The 20,636-nt window shown below is 48.8% G+C and overlaps 1 protein-coding gene across 1 annotated transcript in view; it reads right to left on the bottom strand.

Moving 5' to 3' along the window:
• INSR (insulin receptor) overlaps positions 1–20,636 on the bottom strand; it is a 145,570-nt gene that overhangs the window by 95,077 nt on the left and 29,857 nt on the right. The window contains exon 5 of the mRNA XM_040449633.1: positions 17,567–18,301. Within this exon, the coding sequence (XP_040305567.1) occupies positions 17,567–18,301 (735 nt within the window). The remainder of the gene's footprint in view (positions 1–17,566; positions 18,302–20,636) is intronic.

The raw sequence follows: 20,636 nt of genomic DNA, 5'->3' as shown, positions 1-20,636 counted from the left end.
GGGGGGCGCCTGGGCAGCTCAGTCGGTTAAACGTCTGACTTCAGCTCAGGTCATGATCTCACGATCCGTGAGTTCGAGCCCCACGTCAGGCTCTGTGCTGACAGCTCAGAGCCTGGAGCCTGCTTCCGATTCTGTGTCTCCCTCTCTTTCTGCCCCTCCCCTGCTCACGCTCTAGCTCTCCCTGTCTCTCAAAAATAAATACATGTAAAAGAAAAAAATTATAAAAAATAAAAAAGGAAAAGAAAAGAAATCCAAGGGAGGACCTTTTAGGTCTCCGCTCTCAGCCTCCGCCTGCAGCCAAGACAGAGAAAACAAGGTTTTGGATGATGGACGAATCCTCCAGACGGATGTTAACACAACAGCCAAACTGCCCCCCCCCCACCAACCCCAACACCACTCTTAGTCACGAACAATAAAAAAGCGTACGAAACACAGACTCCAGATGGCAGATGAAAACCTTTATTAGATTTCAAACGAAAACTCCTACTGTAATCCTTCTAACATGACACAGCCCCATAAAAATAAAGATGAATCACAGACCATTTTCAAGGAAAGGTTTGACCACATGACGTCACAACAAGTCACACTGACTTGCAGCATCCTTAGGCTGAGAGCAAGACCCAGAAATAGAAACGAAGGCCAAACAGCGGGGCAGCTCACAGGTCAAGTTCAGCGCTGGCCCAGCCCATGCTCCTCAAAGCCAGCATCGCAAAACCGTAAGCACATGATGAGGGAAGGAGAGAGAGAAAGTGCCTTTGGAAAAACTAGTCCCAGCTGTCTCGGGAGTTAGGGCAGCGGGGCTAACAGAACACACGAGGGATGACAAGTCCTCCTAGCTCTGGTAGGACAGAGACATTTCGCCAGCAAAGTTAAGCCTTTATGTCCACACCCCACGTGCATGTCAGTCCTGGGGGGGCAGCTTGTCTTGTGGGACGGGAGGTTGTGAGCTCTGACTCCAAATGTGCCTGTTGCGGCAGCATCCAAGCATCGTTTCTAGAAGCCCATCGAACAGTCGCTCGGCTGCCGAGAGGCCACCCGCAGTTATAAAATGCAGAAACCCTGCAGGTCACAACAAGTTAAATTTTTAATCCCAACGACTGGACATTGAGACAACCTATTAAAATAAACAGTTAATTTTTTTTTTCTTAACCCTAACAACTAGTGATTAAAACTCACTCAACTGGAGAGGCAGTGCAGCAGTCACAAAGGCACGTGGTTCCCAATCAAAACAGACCGTGGGCTAGGTGCCAGTCCTAGCCCCGCCCCCACCCTATTATCTGGGCCACCTTGGGCAAGTCACTTTCCCTCCTGTGCCATTATAATTCCTAGGTTGTCCAGGAAGACTAAGGCAGATCATTCATATAAAGAAACTGAAAGAGAGTCAGCCCTCCAGAGCAGCTTTTGTGATAATGATTCTCAAAAATAGCAAATCAAGATCATGTTCCCAGACTCTTTAGAAAACAAAAATGTTATATAGCCAAAACCTTGGAGGGCAGCCAAAGTCGCATTCAGGGGTTGAATTCATGGCTTTAAAACCTTTAACTGGGGGCGCCTGGGTGGCGCAGTCGGTTAAGCGTCCGACTTCAGCCAGGTCACGATCTCGCGGTCCGTGAGTTCGAGCCCCGCGTCGGGCTCTGCGCTGATGGCTCAGAGCCTGGAGCCTGTTTCCGATTCTGTGTCTCCCTCTCTCTCTGCCCCTCCCCCGTTCATGCTCTGTCTCTCTCTGTCCCAAAAATAAATAAAACGTTGAAAAAAAAAATTTAAAACCTTTAACTGTACTAAAAGAATGTCACTGGCACACCTGGGTGGCTCAGTCAGTTGAGCATCTGACTTCAGCTCAGGTCATTATCTCCCAGTCTGTGAGTTCGAGTCCGGTGTTGGGCTCCATGCTGACAGCTCAGAGCCTGAAGCCTGCTTCAGGTTCTGTGTCTCCCTCTCTCTCTGCCCCTCCCCTGCTCGCACTCTGTTTCTGTCTCTCTCTCAAAAATAAACATTAAAAAAAGAAGAAGAATGTTATTAAATTCTTCATTCATTCATTCATTCCCCCCAGTTTACTCCAAAAAGGATTTCGGTGTCTGGTGAGTCATCTAGACATTTTACACACCAGAGGGGTAAAAAAAAAAAAAAAAAAAATGCTGGTAAATCTAAATAAATGTAAGTAAAATATATAAACAAGATTATAGCAAGCATAAAATCATGCTATTAAATCCGAAAATCTCAATGAAATGACTACTAAGAAAATACAAATTTCAAAAGCTGACTCAGAGAGATCTTTCCAGAGGTTAAAAAAAAATTTAGGCTGAATTCCCTAACAACCTCGTATGAAATTTTTCAAAGGTTATCAAAGAATTACTCGCCCAGAAGTTTATAGCACCATATGATTTTTCCAACAAATAATTCGTTCTTCAAGTGTTAGTCCTGACGCCACAATTCTAGAATATTTAAAATGGAAACTTGCCTAGTTCGTATTACATGGCTAGAATATCATATAATAAAACCTAATGAAAAGATTGCAAAAGAAAACAGACCGAAATATAGCACGATTTCACTCATGAACACAGAAGGCAGAAATCCAAAAAAATAAAAAAAATAAAAGCTAACCAAGACAAAGCAAACCCAGCAAATCAAATTCAAAATATCAAGTCATCACGACCAACTAGGGTTTACCACAGGAAAGTAAGGATGATTTTATCTTAGGAAATCTATCAAACATGGATGTCCCAGAATACTATTGTTAAATATTTAATATTAGTCTTGAAGCCCACGTCAATAGAATAAGATTTAAAAGTGAAGTGAGAGGTATAGCATTTAGATGGGATTTTTTTTAATGGCCAAAATGTGTAGAGGATAACATTGCACACAATGAATAAAAAAATAAAAAAAAATGAAAACCTACTAATCCATTCCATTAAAGGACCGGGATTCAGGACAAATATGTCCATTCAAAGCAGGAACAATGAACAACAAAAACTCTAAGATATAGGAATCATCATAGCAAGAAATGTGCAGGATAAATATTTTTAAAAGAACAACATGAAAATATGTGAATAAATGGAGAAATTGATCACACACCTGCTTGGAAAGGAAAAATATTAAGGTATATTTTCTCAAATTAATTTACAGACAATACAATTTTTTTAAATGTTTATTTATTTTTGAGAGAGAGAGAGACAGAGCATGAGCTATGGAGAGGCAGAGAGAGAGAGAGAGAGAGAGAGAGAGAGAGATTGGGAGACACAGAATCAGAAGCTGGCTCCAGGCCCCGAGCTGTCAGCATGTAGCCCGACGTGGGGCTTGAACTCACAAACTGTGAGATATGACCTCAGCTGAAGTCAGACGCTTAACCGACTGAACCACCCAGGTGCCCCGATTTAATACAATTTTTAACCCAAATCTGAATGGGGGGGGTGGGGGGGAGAGCGCCTGGGTGGCTCAGGCTCAGTTGGTTAAACTCCTGGTTTCGGCTCAGGTCATGATCTCACGGTTCGTGAGATCTAGTCCTGTGTTGGGCTCCACGCTGACAGCGCAGAGCCTGCTTGGGATTCTCTCTCTCCCTCTCTCTCTCTGCCTCTCCCCTGATCATGCTCGCTCGCTCTCTCTCTCTCTCTCATGATAAATAAAGAAACATGTCTTTAAAAAATCTCAATGGGTTTTACGCATGCTGGAAGAGGTAGATTTAGAGATTCTTAAGTTCAACGAGAAAAATAAACACTTTGAAAAAGTGCAACAGGAAATGCTGGCTCTACCATTAATAAAACATGTTCTAAATCTATGATAATTAAATCAGTATGGCACTGGTATAAGAACAGACACAGATGAATGAAACCGAATTGGTATCCCAGAAGCAGGCCATGGTGTTTTGTTGAATTTCATAAATGATAAAGAAACTATCAAGAGTCATTTGGGGAAAGGAACTGATTATTCAGTCACTGGAATTCAGGAAATTAAATAAAGGCTCAGGAAAATCACTTTAGGTTGTCAGTTACACCATACACAGTCTTGCTCTGAGTCCTGGCTAGACTGTTCCATGAACGCCACTGTATTTCCCACCCTGGGGTTCTGTGCCAGATGCCAAAACGCTCCACAAACTCCTGTCCTCCAATCAACAGGTGGAACCTATCCTGGCTCCTCCTTCAAGCTTGCCTTAGCCAGGTGACTTGCTCTGACCAATAGGAAAGTAGCACACATGAAGCAGAGACTTGGAAAACACTTGTGCACTAGGGATTAATCTCTGGCTACTTTTGGAACCTCCGGCCCATCATGTGATCCAAGTAGAAGCTAGCCTACTGCAGGATGAGCGCTCACAGGGAGGAAAACCAAAGCATCCCAGCTGACAGCCCAGCACTGCCTGCCAGCCATGTGACTGGGGCCATCCCACCAGCTGAGCCCAGATTCGGGAGAGAGCCAAGCCCGTGTCTGTGGTCAGCTGAGGGGTCCAGCCCAGAAAACCTGCCCAGCTAACCCACAGAATCGTGAGCAAAAATAAATGACAGCTGTGTGAAAGCCATTATGTTTCAGGCTGGGCTGTTACACGGCAAAAGCTAGCTGATACAAGTTCCAAGAGAAGGCCCTATGTCCTCCCAATAAACCACCCCTCCTCACTGTAGTTTAGTTGGTCTGAGTAGATTCCTGTTATCAGCAGTCACAAGTTGACTAGGGCACTCCACGCTGAGCCAGGAAGACAAAATCAGACTGAGGTTCCCTGCCTCAGTCCGTTCCCCATCTGGAGCCTACTTCCTCTCTGCTCCACCCATTCTATTCTGCTTACACTAAAAAGCACTCTGTTCCCTGTTCCTCAGAGAGAGAAGAGAAGCCAGGAAGGAGCTGACATATTTCTCCTTCTTGATGACACTCTCGTGCCCCCACTCACCACACCTACCCCTTCCTTGTTCCTCTTCTTGGTCAGAGGTACCTAGAATAGCCTCTTCACTGTATGCAACTTTCCCAAGCCTCTCCTTCCTATATTCCACAGACTCTCAAGGAGGTAAAAGGCTGAAAAAAGAAAAATTCAGTGTTCCATTTCATATTGAAAGGGAAAAAATCAAAAAAGAGAAATGAGATTTTTGTTTTTATGAAAAGAAGGGATGTCAATTAAAAGTTGAGAAACAAATGATGAGACTGGGTCCTTTACCATTTTCTTATTTCAGATAAGGACGCGGAGGCTCAGAAGAACCAACTTGTCCAAGGTCACACAACAGACGCAGTAGTCAAATCCAGGTGTGTCTGACCCCAGACCTATCTTTAACCATGCAATGAAATGCTCTAGATCAATGCTGCCCGACAGAGCTTTCTGGAATGATGGAAATGTTCTACGTTGCATTCTCCGAATGTGGGGACAAATGTTTAATATTATTTCACTTGAACTCATTCAAACTTAGCCACATGTGACCAGTGGGGCTACCTTATGGATGGCCCAGCTCTGGATTTTACCGCGTTGATTCTCCACTGCCACCAGAGGGGGGACCCTCACCATCGTTACCCTTGCCGAAGCCCACCTACCCATCCAGGAGAAGCGGCAACTGAAAGATGTAAGAAAATAGCGTGAGGGAAACAGGGTTACCACCAAACCTCTGAAAGCCTTCTATAAATACTCTAATGTCAGGACGCCTGGGTGGCTCAGTCCGGTAAGCGTCGGACTCTCAGTTTCGGCTCCGGTCACGATCTCACGGTTACGTGAGTTCAAGGTGCTCTGCACTGACAGTGTGGAACATGCTTGAGATTCTCTCTCTCCCTCTCCCTCTCTATCCCTCCCCCGCTCACACTGTCTCTGTCTCTCTCAAAATAAATAAGTAAATAATATGTATATCATAAATACTCTAATGTCCTCTAAAATAAAATAGCCTGTGCCATTTCACCCTTACTCGTTTAGAAAGAACAGACCCTTAAGAAGGGATTCCCATTTGGGGCACCTGGGTGGCTCAGTGGGTTAAGCGTCCGACTTCAGCTCAGGTCATGCATGATCTCACGGTTCATGGGTTCGAGCCCACATTGGGCTCTGTGCTGACAGCTCAGAGCCTGGAGCCTGTTTCGGATTCTGTGTCTCCCTCTCTCTCTGCCCCTCCCCTGCTCACACTCGCGCTCTCTCTCTCTCTCAAAAAATAAATATGAAAAAACATTTTTAAAAAATTTGAGAATAGATTCCAATTGACCATCCCTGGCTGGCTAGAACCTTTACAAGATCTCCTTCATCAAATAGAGAAAAAACAGAATTTTTTTTTTTTTTTTTTTGCCTCTGTGTAGCCAACATTTGCACTGTGGGTCAAGGGGGAATCACTGTCATTTTCTGACTTCTCTGATTCAGAATGTGTAACTTTTATGACCTGGGTCTATTTTAGTTTGCTTCACCCCTCCTCCCAAGACTTCAAAGCCAATGTGCCACTGTGTCCCTCACTTTCTCGTGTCCCTAACTCCTAGTTTTCATCCTGCCAATGCCCACTGCTGTTATTTGCCATTCCCAAAACGAGACGCTTATAAACTCCCAATGGCCAGGAGTTCCAGAATCAAGTCAAGCAGTACCCCAGCCTTGTGGCTCTCTTTCAAAGGCATCTTTTCAAAAACTGTGAAGAAAGTCTGTGAAGACTTACGCCCTTCTCTGAGCCACAGGGGCATTTCTTTTTTTTTTTAATTTTTTTTTTCAACGTTTTTATTTATTTTTGGGACAGAGAGAGACAGAGCATGAACGGGGGAGGGGCAGAGAGAGAAAGAGAGAGAGACACAGAATCGGAAACAGGCTCCAGGCTCTGAGCCATCAGCCCAGAGCCCGACGCAGGGCTCGAACTCACGGACCGCGAGATCGTGACCTGGTTGAAGTCGGACGCTTTACCGACTGCGCCACCCAGACGCCCCTACAGGGGCATTTCTAAGATAATTCTCCAATTCAATTGTTTCTTTCTTTATCAAATTCATCCCCACTTGGAAAGCCTTTCCTTTCTCAGATTCACCTGCTGTTTGCTCTCTGGCATGTGTCTCGAGGTCTTATCCACTCTGTCTTTGTAGAACCACACACCCTAAGATCAACTTCTTGGTTGTTTATTTTTTTCTTACCCTTGTAAAACTCCTTTGCAAATAACCCTCAGACCTCGTTCACTTATAAAAATAATTTTCTTAGCAAAAGTTGCCTCCGTAAAGAACACGAAGTTTGCTTACGAAGTTCAGTCTTTGCCTTGTTTACCATATGCTAAAAACAGGAGACCAGGGAGTACCATTTTACTGCATGACAGAATTTTCAGAGTTTAGAAAAGAAAAAAATAATCAAAGAGGCCAGGGCAAGGAGCAGCCAAAGGCTACGTTCGTTTTGTGTGGTTTTCCAAATCTGTGTGTTCTTTGATAATACAAGAGTTTATTTATTTATTTTTTTTTCAACGTTTATTTATTTTTGGGACAGAGAGAGACAGAGCATGAACAGGGGAGGGGCAGAGAGAGAGAGGGAGACACAGAATCGGAAACAGGCTCCAGGCTCCGAGCCATTAGCCCAGAGCCTGACGCGGGGCTCGAACTCACGGACCGCGAGATCGTGACCTGGCTGAAGTCGGACGCTCAACCGACTGCGCCACCCAGGCGCCCCTATTTATTTATTTTTTTTAATAACACCAAAAGCAGAAAAAGCAAAAAGAAATCTTGACTTAATCTGTTAAACACAGAATCACTAAATGGCCCAGCAATCCCCCAAGGGAACTGACAATAATTATTCAAACAAAAGATTGTGCACGAATGTTCGTAGCTGCACTATTCACAGCAGCCAAAAGGCGGAAACAGCTCAAATGTTCATCGGTTGGTAAACAGATAAACAAGGCTCGTATATCCACGCAATGGAATGTTATTCAGCCAAAAGAGGGATGGGGTCCTGATGCAAGCTACAACACAGATGAACCACAAAATCGTGTCTGGTGAAAGAACCAAGACGTAAAAAGCCATATATCAACGATTCCATTTATATTGAAACATCCAGAGTAGGTCAACCCACAGAGGTAGAGAGCAGACTAGTGGGTGTTGGGGACTGGGGCGGGGTGGGGGGGGGGCGGGGCAGCAGGGAACAGTGAGTGACCACTATGGGGCACGGTTCCTTCGTGCCATGATGTTGAAACGTATATGGTGATGACGGTGACACAGCACTGTGAATGTACCCAATGTCACTAATAAATCTTATGTCACTAGTAAATCTTATGTGTATTTATTTTTATTTTTTTCAGGTTTATTTACTTTTGAGAGAGAGAGCGTGCAAGCAGGGGAGGGGTGGAGGGGGGGGGGGACACAGGATCCCAAGCGGGCTCTGGGCTGACAGCAAACAGCCCGATGAGGGGCTCGGACTCACGAACCCCAAGATCACAGCCTGAGCAGAAGTCGGGCCCTCAACCGACTGAGCCACCCAGGCGCCCCAAAACACATCGTTCTTTACAGAAGAGAAACCCTGACTGCTTCGGATCAAGCCTGTCTTGCTTTGCATATCTCCCGCCAGGTTTTTTGCAAAGGTGAAAGCCTTTTGCCTCCACACCAAGGAGATCACCTGTGGCGGGAACGCCAGTTGCCCGCGGACAAGCGTTGCAGGTGGTCCGTAAGGAACACTGGTGCTGCACATGCTCTGTGCCAGGGTGACTCACTGTAGGCACCAACAACCCTGTCCTTATCAGATCTTCCAACGAGAACAGTTTCTCATAGGCGAGCGCTTGGAAACACTCTAGAAAAAGCCCATCGAGCAACCTCCCTCTCTAGACAGCAGCCAGCAAGCCTGGGGCTCACTAAAGACCCAAGACCCTCGATGGGAGAAAACAAGAAGCAAAGAAACTTGTCTCATAAGAAGGCCAAAGGACCCTCTACCGAAAACCCTCCAGGCACTTGATGGTTTGGGGCTTTTATCTAGCAGATGCCCAGCCCACCCCCCACCCGCCCCCAGCGCCACTGGAACCCTGCCCCTGTGTCCCGGGGCTTGAGGTTGGGTTGGGGATCTTGGGTCACTTCCCAAACCTAGAATTGGGGGAAATCAGCCCAATTTGCTGCTACCCGTAGGGCCCCGCCCATGACAGACAATGGGCCCCAAAGGAAAGCAATTTTGTTTTTCTACTTAACGTGATTTATCTGTAAGTCTGAGCTAGCACAGACTCTCTCCAAGCCTGAGAGAGAGGGAAAGAGAGAGAGGGGAAGAATGGGGAGCAGGAGGAGAGGGGCGGGGGATACAATTTTGAAACCTTCCGCTGTGAAAACGAATGTTCTATCCCGGACAGGTGCCTGGAGAGACCACACGGTGCGCCTGGCTTCCCAGGCCCACAGGACCTGAGGTCCTTGGGACCCCCCTGGGGCACTTCAGACGCGCTGAGTCACAAAGAACAGAGTTTGACTCTGACAAAGGGTCTGGTGACACGGTGGGAAATAACTGGTCAATGAATTTCGTCAAGGAGGAAACAAAAGAAAAACTCGTCCGACCAGTTACCAGACAAGCCACCTTTCCATAATTGCGTATCTAACTCTACCCCACCTTCTGCCAACGGGACTGGGCCGATTTACTTCTCCAGGCGAAAAGGTGGTTAATCGGCATCCCTGAAGCTCCCTCCAGGAAGCCAGGCACTCGTGCAAACTTCAGTCTGGGTCTACTACTGTCCCCAGGGTGCCCGGTGGACCACGGGGTCAGCCGGTCCGCCTTCCCTTCAGGGCATCCTTGAGCCTTCCAAAACACGTGCTGCCTACCCAGCTTACAACCTTAACAGTGAGGTCCTTCCACTTTTTGTCCGACTCAGCAAGGGCTCTGGGGTCCCAGCGACACGCCTGGCTCGGGCCATCCAGAATGCAGCCCCAAGGTAACCTACACGACCGACCGCTGCCTCGTGCCCCGGGGAAGACATCCGACATCCAGTACCCGTGCTGGTCCAAGCCTCTGCCCAGCACGAGGCAGCCTGGCCCAGAACAGGCACCTGTCTGTGGCTTTTTTGCCCTTGGTGTCCTGCCCACCCGGAACGCCCCTCCTTCTTACCCCCTTTCTAAGCATCATTCGCCAGCTGAATCGAACCGCTCCAACCTGGAACCGCCTTCCACAAATGCCAGGGGCAACCTGTCATCGACGCTGGGGACCGGAGGCATCACTCGCTCTTTCCTGCCACACACTATCCAACCGGCTCCAAAACCAGACGTTCGCCTCACAAATTCCAAGCATCCCCGGGGATAAGGAAATCACCATGACCGTGGAGTTTTTTTTTCAGTTTGGTGCGGCTCTCCCAGACCTTTTTAAAAGATCTTCGCCAAAACAGAAAGGAGTATGAAAGGAAACTTCAAATGGCCCATCATGCTACGCGATGTATCGTCTTTTGTTATTATTGTTATTCGATCCCCGTGAGCACATGTTAGATCTCCCTATTTTCTGCAGGGACTATAGTGACACAGCCACAAAGGAATTTAATTTGTCAATATTCTGCGGCGATGTTATCTAGAGAACATTGTGATTTCCAGGTGCTCTGGCTCCAGACATGTGCAGAACCACCGATCAGATGACTCACTTGGAGAGGAATGGGAAAGGGGTGGGGGGGCACCTACCTGCCTTGTGACATCCTCTGCCAGCTGGGCTGCCTTGAAAGGTTAATCCACTCCTGCCCTTTGACTCCCCAGCCAAACCAAGAGCTCCTGGTGCGAAGGGATGGCATCCCATACTTCATAGCCCCCTCCCCTCAGTGCCAACAAGGGGTAGGGGCACTGTATCAGCCTGATGCTAGGATGTTCCCAATTTCCAATGAAAACAGCCTCTACCCCCCAACGCTCCCCTCATCTTTATAAGGTGCAGAGCCAAAAACAGAGGTTGGCACATCTTTTTTTTTTTTTTCCTGTAAAGAGAGATACAGTCTCTGTTGCAACTACTCATAGCACTAAAACGGCCACAGGCGTTATGTAAATGAATAAATGAGCCAGCGCGGCCGGGTTCCAATGAAACTTTATTTGGGGACGCTGAAAGGTTAATTTCATATCATTTTCACCTCTTATAAAATATTATCCTTTAGATTTACACACACACACACACACACACACACACACACACACGCACACACACACAATCTTTTTAACATATAGAAAGCATTCTTAGCTCCCAGCCCACACAAAAATCACTGATGGGTTGGATTTGGCCCATGGGTCAGTTTGCTGACCTCTGGTCAAGCGCACTGGACAAGCCTGAGGTCAAACCACTTCCCAGAAAGGTCTCCTCCTAGAGTAAGTTTCTTAATTAGTACTCTAGCCTCAGTGTCCCCTTCTGTAAAATGGGAGTAGCGTCCTCTCATAGGCTGGCTGTGGTGACGATTCCGTGAGGTAGCTTGTCAAATGCTCAGCGCTTAGTAAGTGCTCAATAAACGTTAGCTAGGAATGAGTGGTCAAAGGCCATTGCGTATCTACATGACAGGTGCTGGGGACACACCAATAAATTCCACAGTCCCTATCTTCAAGACATCTTAGCCTGGGGCACCTGGATCGCTCAGTCAGTCAAGCAAGCTTCTGACTCTTGATTTAGGCTCAGGTCATGATCTCAGGACTGTGAGATCGAGCCCTGCACCCTCCTCTGTTCTGGGCATGAAACCTGTGTAAGAGTCTCTTTCTCTCCTTCCTCTACCCCCACCCATATCGCACACACATGAGAGAGAGAGAGAGAGAGAGAGAGAGAGAGAGAGAGAGAGAACGAGCTTAGCCTGACAGAGGAGGCGGCTAATGCAAGGAGCTATATGGAAAGGCAGCCAGGATGTAGGCAGGGGCAAATTCTAGGGGGTGTCCCCCTCCCCTCCATTTCTTTCTTTTCAATACTTCACCAACTTTCCGCGTTGAGCTCAGGAAAGCACAAAGGTTAATACCTCAAATTCTGAGCCATAACACCCAGGGTTCCAGGGGGGATCCCGGCTCCACTGCTCACTAGCCGTGTGATCCGGGGCAAGTGGCTTGACCTCTACGGGGCCTCCACGGCCTCACCTGTGCGAAGGAATTGCGGGGAGGATTCGACGCGGTGTCAGAAGCGACGTGCATCGAACAGCGCCCAGCACAAAAGAAGCATTTGCCACCAAGAAGATTCTGATTATTGAAATGTCGAAGGCAGAAGTAAGTATTTAATATTTGATCTAAACAGAGCCCCCCCCCCCCCCCCATGCTCAGAGACTCTGGAACAAGGATGTATGTCCAAACCCGGGGAGGAGAACCCTGCCTCCTTTCCGCCCTCCTGCTCCTACTCTCTGGCGGATCCCGTATGTGGCACCGTGGCCAGTTTCCTGGCACCCTGCGCACCCCGGCCTCGCCCACCCCTCTGACTGGCAGGGAGCAGCTGGGGTGGCCTCCCAGGGGGAAAAAAAATGCCACTGGGTTTGGCTCCAACAGCTGGTCAAGCAAGCTCTGTGGCTTCTGATGCCCCCCAAAGCCCAGAGCTGGGGGTCTCCAGAGCACTGGAGGCACTGGGTGAGCAAAGTGGTCTTCCCTCCGGGGCCAGGGGTCCAACACCCACCCCTCAGCCACAGGTCATGCAGTGGGCTCCCCCCCCGCCCGCCCTAAGCCCCAAATCAGAATTAGAGCCAAACTCGGCAGGTATGCACCCAGCGGCTGGTCTGCCCAGAAGGGGAGTAGACCCATGACACTCACAGGAAGCTTCCAGAACACACAGAGTGCCAGGCGCTGGGCTAAATGCACCCTCCCCAACCCCCGCACCGTCTCACCTACCCCTAAACCACAGTTCTGACAAGCAGGTCCCGCAACTGTCCCCATGTTTCAGATCGGAAGACAGAGGCTTGATCCGGCTCAAGACCAGTGAACAGGACCCCAAGTAATTCTTGTAAGCACCTGGAAAAGGGTCAGCGAGGCCGACCTTTGGGGTCCTGATACACACCAATTTGGGGGAGGGGAGATACACTCCGAACCTGACGGCAAGTTTGGGGCTCCGACTGGTGCCTCTACCCACAGAGATCCTTCTCCTGTGACTCTCCCGGCCGAGCTGCCTCATCACATACTCAAGGTCAGTATTTGCCACCAGAAGGTCCTCTCCAAGCAGGTGGGGCTGGTCCCTCCCGTGGCCCCTGGGACCCCAATGCCTGGCCATGGTAGGCTCTCAATGAATGCGATCCATGACCCAGCTTGCATACACTCCATCTTCTCTGTCCATCTGAGGCCTCTTGCATTTGGCCTCGTCTTTGACCCCAAATCCATGAGCAGGGTGATGGAGAGGTGGCATCTCAAGCCACACACACCACAGGTGATTTTTTTTCCCCCTTTTAATTACCTTGACCTTCCTTTAACCTTCCTTTGCTTTCTCTGCTTAAAGCATCGTTCTTTGGGGAATGCATACGAACTGGGTCCAGAGAACAACCCACCCTTTCGTCCCAAATGCTGACCAGACCCCAGAAGCTTCCAGATCCTGATAATCACATAAGAAAAAGACAATGGTTCTGGAGGCCCCGGGAAGTATTTGAGAGGGTTCCAGAGAGCTGAAAGAGTTGTTGGGTAGTATTCACAGGCCTGTGTCCATCACCGAAGAGAGGGGAGCACCCCTAAAGGTTCATTTCGGTCTGTTCTGTGTTCAAGTCTCACACGACTTCAGATAAGCCTTCCAGAGCCACGGCAACAAGGTAACATAAGCACCCAAAAAGCCAGAGAGGCTCACCATCGTTCACAGCAGCCTTATTAGCTGCTGTGGAAGCCCCCCAAGTGTCCATCCATAGATGAATGGATACATAAATGTGGTCCATCCACACAATGGAATATCCACCCACCAGCCTTAAAAAGGAAGTTCTGACACCCACCACAACATGGCGAACCCTGAAGTCATTACGCTCCATGGAATAAACCGATGACAAAAGTCCAAACACTGTCTGATTCCACCTCTATGAGGTCTCTAGAGGAGTCCCAAGCATAGAGACAGAGAGTAGACGGTGGTCGCCAGGGATGGTGGGGGTGTTGTTGCACAACAGTGCGAGGGTGACTGATGCCACTGAACTGGGTACTTAAAAACATTTACGACGGCAGGCGCCTGGCTGGCTGACGTGGTGCAGCATGCAACTCTTGGTCTCAGGGTTGTGAGTTTGAGCCCCACGTCCAGCACAGAGCTTACTCTTCAAAATGATAACAAACAAATAAAAGTATCAAATCTTTAAAAAGAAATTTAAGATGGTGAATTTTATCTTATGTGTATTTTACCACAATAAAAGAAACCGAGGAAGGGAGAAAAAGGCCAGAGTGGAGTTGTACTCAGCAGACGGGGGCGCCTGTTCAAAGAGCAATCATTTCGGGGCACCTGGGTGGTTCCGTCAGCTAAAGCTCTTGATTTTGGCTCAGGTCACGATCTCACGGTTCTTGGGATCAAGCCCTGCCTTGAGCTCCATGCTGACCGCACAGAGCCTGCTTGGGATTCTCTCTCTCTCTCTCTCTCTCTCTCTCTCTCTCTCTGTCTGTCTCTCTCTGCCCCTTTCCCCCCTCAGGCTCTCTCTCTTTCTCGCTCAAAATAAATAAACATTTAAACACTAAGTAAACAGGGGCACCTGGGTGACTCAGTCAGTTAAGCATCCGACTTCGTCTCAGGTCACAATCTCGCGGTTCGTGGGCTCGAGCCCCGTGTCGGGCTCCATGCTGACAGCTCAGAGCCGGGAGCCTGCTTCGGATTCTGTGTCTCTGTCTCTCTCTCAAAAATAAATAAACATTAAAACAAACAAACAAACAAACAAAAACAATCATTTCAACACCTGTTACCAGCACAGGACAATGCCTTGCCTAGGGGACCTCAGCACCGATTACACACCAGGGGCAGCGAACATCAATGCCAGATGCCGGGAATCAGGTATTGTCAGTCACAGCAGCAGGTGCACAGCCACCCCCTCCCCCACGACAGAACCCCCAGCGTTAGAAAAACAAGCCTGTTCTCAAAAACAAAAGATGAAGGGAGAAAACAATTGCTCGCATCAGGGACATTTCTGCGGATAATACCACCCTGGATATTTTGAGTAAAATGTGTACAGAAATAAATCCACAGAGGAATGTCTTAAATAATATCTCAAGACCCGAGAGCCCGGAGCATTTCAAAAAGGCACCTAAATTTGGAGACCTCGGCATCGGAATAACGAAAGCATGTTCCATTTCTCTGGTGCCCCACCTACGAGTGGCTCTAAACAGAGGGGACGGTCCCCCCGCCCCCACACAAAAAAAATACCACATGCCTTTCTTGTGTCTCAGACTTGGCACAAACTCCAGCTGTCTTATGAGCTGTGTGGCCTTAGGTAAGTTAAGTAACCCCTCTGGTCTCTAAAATGAGGATAACAGTGCTCCCTCGTAGCCAGATGCTCTCGGGACATAGATCCGAAACAGCCTCTTCTCCCCTCACCATCGTGAATACCAGCTGCCCCCCCAATCCATCTAGACTGTCGTTCCCACAGGCTATTCCCCCCCACCTGCTCCCCACCCCCACCTCAGCAGCGTCCCTGTTCTACAAAATCCCAAACCCACAGGTAGTCATTCTACTTGCGCTGAGATTTCGCCCCAACTTTGTCATTCAGCTCCGTTCTCTCTGTCCCTGACAGGCCAACGTCCCCAAGATTGCTCCGCAGTATAATAATCATCCTACCCACGCCCATCCTCAAACAAGGCTCTCTTTGCCTTCACTGCCCAACCTCTCAGAAGAGGTGTGGCCTCTGCTCTCACCTTCTGTTATGCTCCCCACGGCTCCCATGGATTCTACTCAGGACTCACCCAAGTAGCCTTTGGGCTCAGGCAAGAAGACCCTCCCTTCCCCACCCCCACCCCCCACCCCCGTGCCCTATCTTTTATGATACGACCCACCCATAAACCATCCACTCACTTTCTCCCACCTCGATCTCACGTTCGCGAATTCTTCCCAGGGAATTTCACAAAGTATGAAAGAGTCAAAACAATAAAAAAAGTAACGGGTGTGTGTTTGGAACTTGCCTTCCTGGTTACCAAAACATTATAAAACCACAATGATTAGAACAGTAGCGGCCCCAACGCAAGGAAATGGTTTACCGACAGCCAGAAACCCCAAATCAATGACAAAGGAGTAAATTTCATCAATAAAAGGCATTGAGACCCCAACAAGTTATTTGCGGGGAGAGGAACATCCCTTTGAATCATGCGCACAAACAGATTCCAAATGTCCAGGATGAGCTTTTTTTATTGATAATTAAAATTAAAATAGGAAATTTGGGAGAAAAAAACCACATTCATTGTACGGGTGGAAAAGGACTTTCTAAACATAGGGTAACAGGACAGGCATGCAAACATCCAACTCTGGACTCCACAAACATTTAAAATATATATATTTTTAAGGTTTATTCAGTTTTCAGAGACAGAGACAAAGCTGTGAGCAGGGAAGGGGCAGAGAGAGAGAGAGAGAGAGAGGGAGACACAGAATCCGAAGCAGGCTCCAGGCTCTGAGCCATCAGCACAGAGCCCGACGCGGGGCTCAAACTCACAAACCGTGAGATCGTGACCTGAGCCGAAGTCGGACGCTCAACCGACTGAGCCACCCGGGCGCCCCCGGACTCCACAAACATTTTAAGCTTCTCTGGCAGCCAACATCCAGAGCATCTTGACCACCGAACAAAAGCGTCTGAAGACACAGTTGGCAAAGGGTTAACAGCCTTCGTGTTGAAAACCGCAAGAAGACTAGTATTTCAAAAACCACTAAAGTACTAAAAGATAAATGGACAAAGGATATGAACAGGAAGAGAAAACCCAAATGATAAATAAACATGTTTCAGAAGGTTCAACCCCGATAGCAATCAAAGAAATGCAAATAGAAACAATGACAACACATCGGCTCCTCCCTCCGGTAAATTATGAAAGATTTTTCAAACAACATGCAAAGCTGGCCAAGGTGCTCCCTCTCAGCCAATGCTAGGAGGAGCACCCATCAGTACAACGTTTCCGGAAAGCCATTTGGCAATCAGTATCAAGAACCTTTGGCCCAGAAATTTCACTTCTGGAAAAGCAAAGCCTAGAGAAACAAAATGCTCAATAAAGCTTTGACCCGAAAATGCTCATCCTTCTCTTTAGAATAACCGGAAATGATCTAAATGCCCAGAGACAGGGAAAGGTAGGTAAATAAAATAAACACACAACAGAACCACGAGAAGGAAGTACTCCACAAAATGTGGGATAAGGATTGTTGTTTCGCTTCCTTCCTTTACCCATTTCTTTTGCCAAATGTCTACACTGAGCAATCTTACTTCTTTCGTCACTCAAGAAATAAACTTTCTTTTTCTACAGCAAAGTCCACACTTGCCCACCTCTGCCCCCCCCCCGCCCCCCCCGCCAAGCAAGAGGAACATTCGACGGTCTGGCACAGCAACTGGCAAACGCTGGCCCACAGCTTGGCTTGTAAATAAAGTTTTATCGAAACATAGCCGTGCCCATTTCTTTCTGGGTTGCCCGTGGCTGCCTTCCCGCTACGATGGCAGTGCTGAGTAGCTGTAACGGGAGGCCACGCAGCCTGCAAAGCCAGAAGTATTTAATATCAGAGCCTCTGCGGAAAAAAGGGGCCACCCCCTCGTCCGGCAAACGCCTCCAGCTGCTAACAAACACGGCGAAGAAACGGCTGAGAGCCCCACGTACCCCAGCATACCTTTCTGGCAATGGCCGTGTGTCCAACAACGCTCCACAAACTGCCCGTTGATGACAGTGGCAGGGCAGTTGGTCTTGCCCTTTGCAGTGCCTGGACAAATGTCCCCACACTCCTCGTTGTCGTCTTTGTTCAACACAATGTAATTATCCTCCACCGAATCCAGGATGCGCGACCAGTCGATGGTGGCCAGGTAGCACAGTTCATTATTCTTCTCGATGCGGACGGAGCCCCGGGTAATGTTCATCAAGCTGTAGAGGCCAAGCTCCTTCAGGTGCACCATCTCGAAGATGACCAGCGCGTAGTTGAAGAAGAGGCGCGAGCCCCGGATGACCGTGAGGTTGGGGAAGAGGTCCTTCAGGCTCTCCAGCCCGTACACCCGGAAGAGCAGCAGGTAATCAGTGATCATGACGAGTTTGGGGAAACTGAGGTCTCGGAAGTCCTCGGGCCTCGTTTTGAACATGAGCAGTATCTGCAAATGACCTTCAATGACCGAGCAGTTGGCCAGTTCGTGCAGCCTCGTCAGGTTGTTCCGGATATCCATGCCAGGGCAGACTAGAGGCGAAAACAAGCACAAGGCAAGACAGGTGAGCACGCACGTCGCGGATGGGTGATAAGAGTCAGGGGCAGACGGGGCGCCGGGCTGGCTCAGAGCCGGCGTCGGGCTCTGTGCTGCCGGCTCGGAGCCCAGAGCCTGCTTCGGACTCTGTGCCTCCCTCTCTCTCTCTGCCCCTTCCCCAGCTCACACTCTGTCTCTCTCTCTCTCTCTCTCAAAAAGAAATAAACCTTAAAAAAAATTTTTTGTTTTAAATCAGCAGCAGGGCCAGCTTCACAGGTGTGCGTCTTCAGTCGTGGGACTCACCCGGAAGGGCCCTGCCCTTGGCTTAATGCTCTTCTATCCATTTTTAAACCCTCGGTCGTTTTCGAGAAAGGGGCCCCGTGTTTTCATTCTGTGCTGGGCTCCCCCACCGATTCCATAGCGAGCCCCTGATTCGTGGTTTTCTCCATAGTGTCCGTGCCCAAGCGATCACCTCCAAAAGGCAAAGGAAAAACTCCTTTCGCAGTCCTTGTTAGAAGCCTTTAAAAACCATCACATCGAACGCGATGCGACGGAGACGCTGGGATTACACGGGATTGAGTAATACGGCAGGTGCGGAAGGGACAGGGGAGCCGGCCCGGGTGAGTCAACACCGGCAATCTTCAGGAGATAGATTTGCGAGGATAAAGGTGCCCACGCCAAAACGGGGCAAGGGGGGCTGAATTTGTTTTGACAATTCTCCTACCTCGAGGACTCTCCTTCCCAGGCAGACATCCACAAAACAGCCTCGTTACCTCTACCTGGGTGCGGCAAGGGCTGGATGTGATCTCCCCTGCACAAACACCCTGCATGCCCATTTCCTGAAGGTGGTCCTTCCCAGGCTCCAGCACCCTCCCTGGCTCCCCGTGACCCTGCACTCCTCCCTCCCAGCGCGCAGGGCTCCTCCCCATCACTGCCCCCCACCCCTTGTAACGTGACCTAGGAGAAGCAGCGAGTGAAGTAATCCAAGCCCTCAAGCAGTGCCCAGCACACAGTAGGTGCTCAGTTAACGCCAGCTATTTTGTGGTTGCTGATTTCTCCCACAAACGCATCACCATCACCTCTAGGCTCTGTGCCTTCGCGTCCCTAGACCAGGCGCGGGCAACCGTATTCTAGCAATGTTCAGACAGTCAGTATGTTCGGCTTTGTGGTCAGAGGGTCCGTGCAAAAGCTGTTCTACTGTGCCACCGCAGCTCAAATGTGAATGAGTGGACGTGGCTGCGTTCCAATAAAACTTTATTTACAAGAACAGGTGGTAGCCTGGAGTTCTGTCCTGGGGCTGCAGTTTGGTGACCCTTGCCCTAGTCCACGGCTGTCCAACAGAACTTTCTGCACTGATACACATGTTCTAAATCTGTGCTGTCCACCGTGGAAGGCAGCCGCCATTTGTGGCTTCACCTGTGGCTAACGAGACTGAGAAACTGAATATTTAATTTTACTCTAGTTCATTTAAATGGAAATAGACACATATGGCTAGCGGCTACTGTCCTGGACAGGGGAGCCCTAGCCCTGTCGGCTACCAAAGCCCTTTCGACCTTAGCTCCCTGTTTCGAAATCTAGCCCATCATCCTTCAAGATCCAGCTCAAACGCCACCTCCTCCAGGCACCCTTCTCTGATTTCCTTTCCTCCGTATACCTCTTTGAAGTTTCTTTCCCCTTCTCCTTGTGCCCCTTATACCCAAGTTAACAGTCATCATAATCGAACTCTTTAGACAGCTTCTCCTTGCCAAAACACACACACGCACATGCACGCATGCACGCACGCGCACACACACACACACACACGCACACTCCACATCCCTCAGCACCAGGAATATACTTAGCACAGAATCTCTACTTACTGTATTCCAGGACACTAAACCTTCCCCCCAATATCTCTGAGGCAAAACAGATGATTCTAAAGAATACTAGAACATTCTCTTAAAAATCCACCCTGAAAACAAATCGCAAAAGAAGCGCACATTACGGCGGGGGGGGAAGAAAACCCCAGCAAAGCAAACAATTGAGGAAATAAAGCTACAATGTTCCTCAGCCACGTTCTGTGCGGATTAGGCTAAGGCAAGGGAAAACACAGAAACATGCTGACCCACTCACTGGGAAGTTGGGAGGCTGCCTGGGGAGAACCAGGGTCTGGGTTCCAGCCCTGCACACTCACTTGAGGCATCCAAGCCCCGCCCAAGACTCCCAGCTGTGGTCACATCCGAAGCCTCTGTGCCTCCCACAAGCCCCATCCCCACCTGACCAGTGGCAGGCAGGCAGGCAGGCGCGCCAGATCTGGCAAATAAAAATGCAGGATGCCCAGTTAAATCTACATGTCAGATAAGCACTGAGTATTCATATTTAGCCAGGTGCCCTGTCTTTTATCTGGCAACATCCACTTCACTCCCATTAGGATGGCTAAAATCAAAAGGATGGACAATTACAAGTGTTGACAAGGATGCAGAGAACCTGGAACCCTCGTACATCACGGGTGGGAACACACAATGACGCAACTAC

The sequence above is a fragment of the Herpailurus yagouaroundi genome, unplaced genomic scaffold (genome assembly GCF_014898765.1).
Source record: "Herpailurus yagouaroundi ecotype Mexico unplaced genomic scaffold, PumYag 200, whole genome shotgun sequence".
Classification (NCBI taxonomy): Eukaryota; Metazoa; Chordata; class Mammalia; order Carnivora; family Felidae; genus Herpailurus; species Herpailurus yagouaroundi.
Note: the sequence above shows the minus strand (reverse complement) of the source record. Positions and strands in the feature narration are given on the sequence as shown.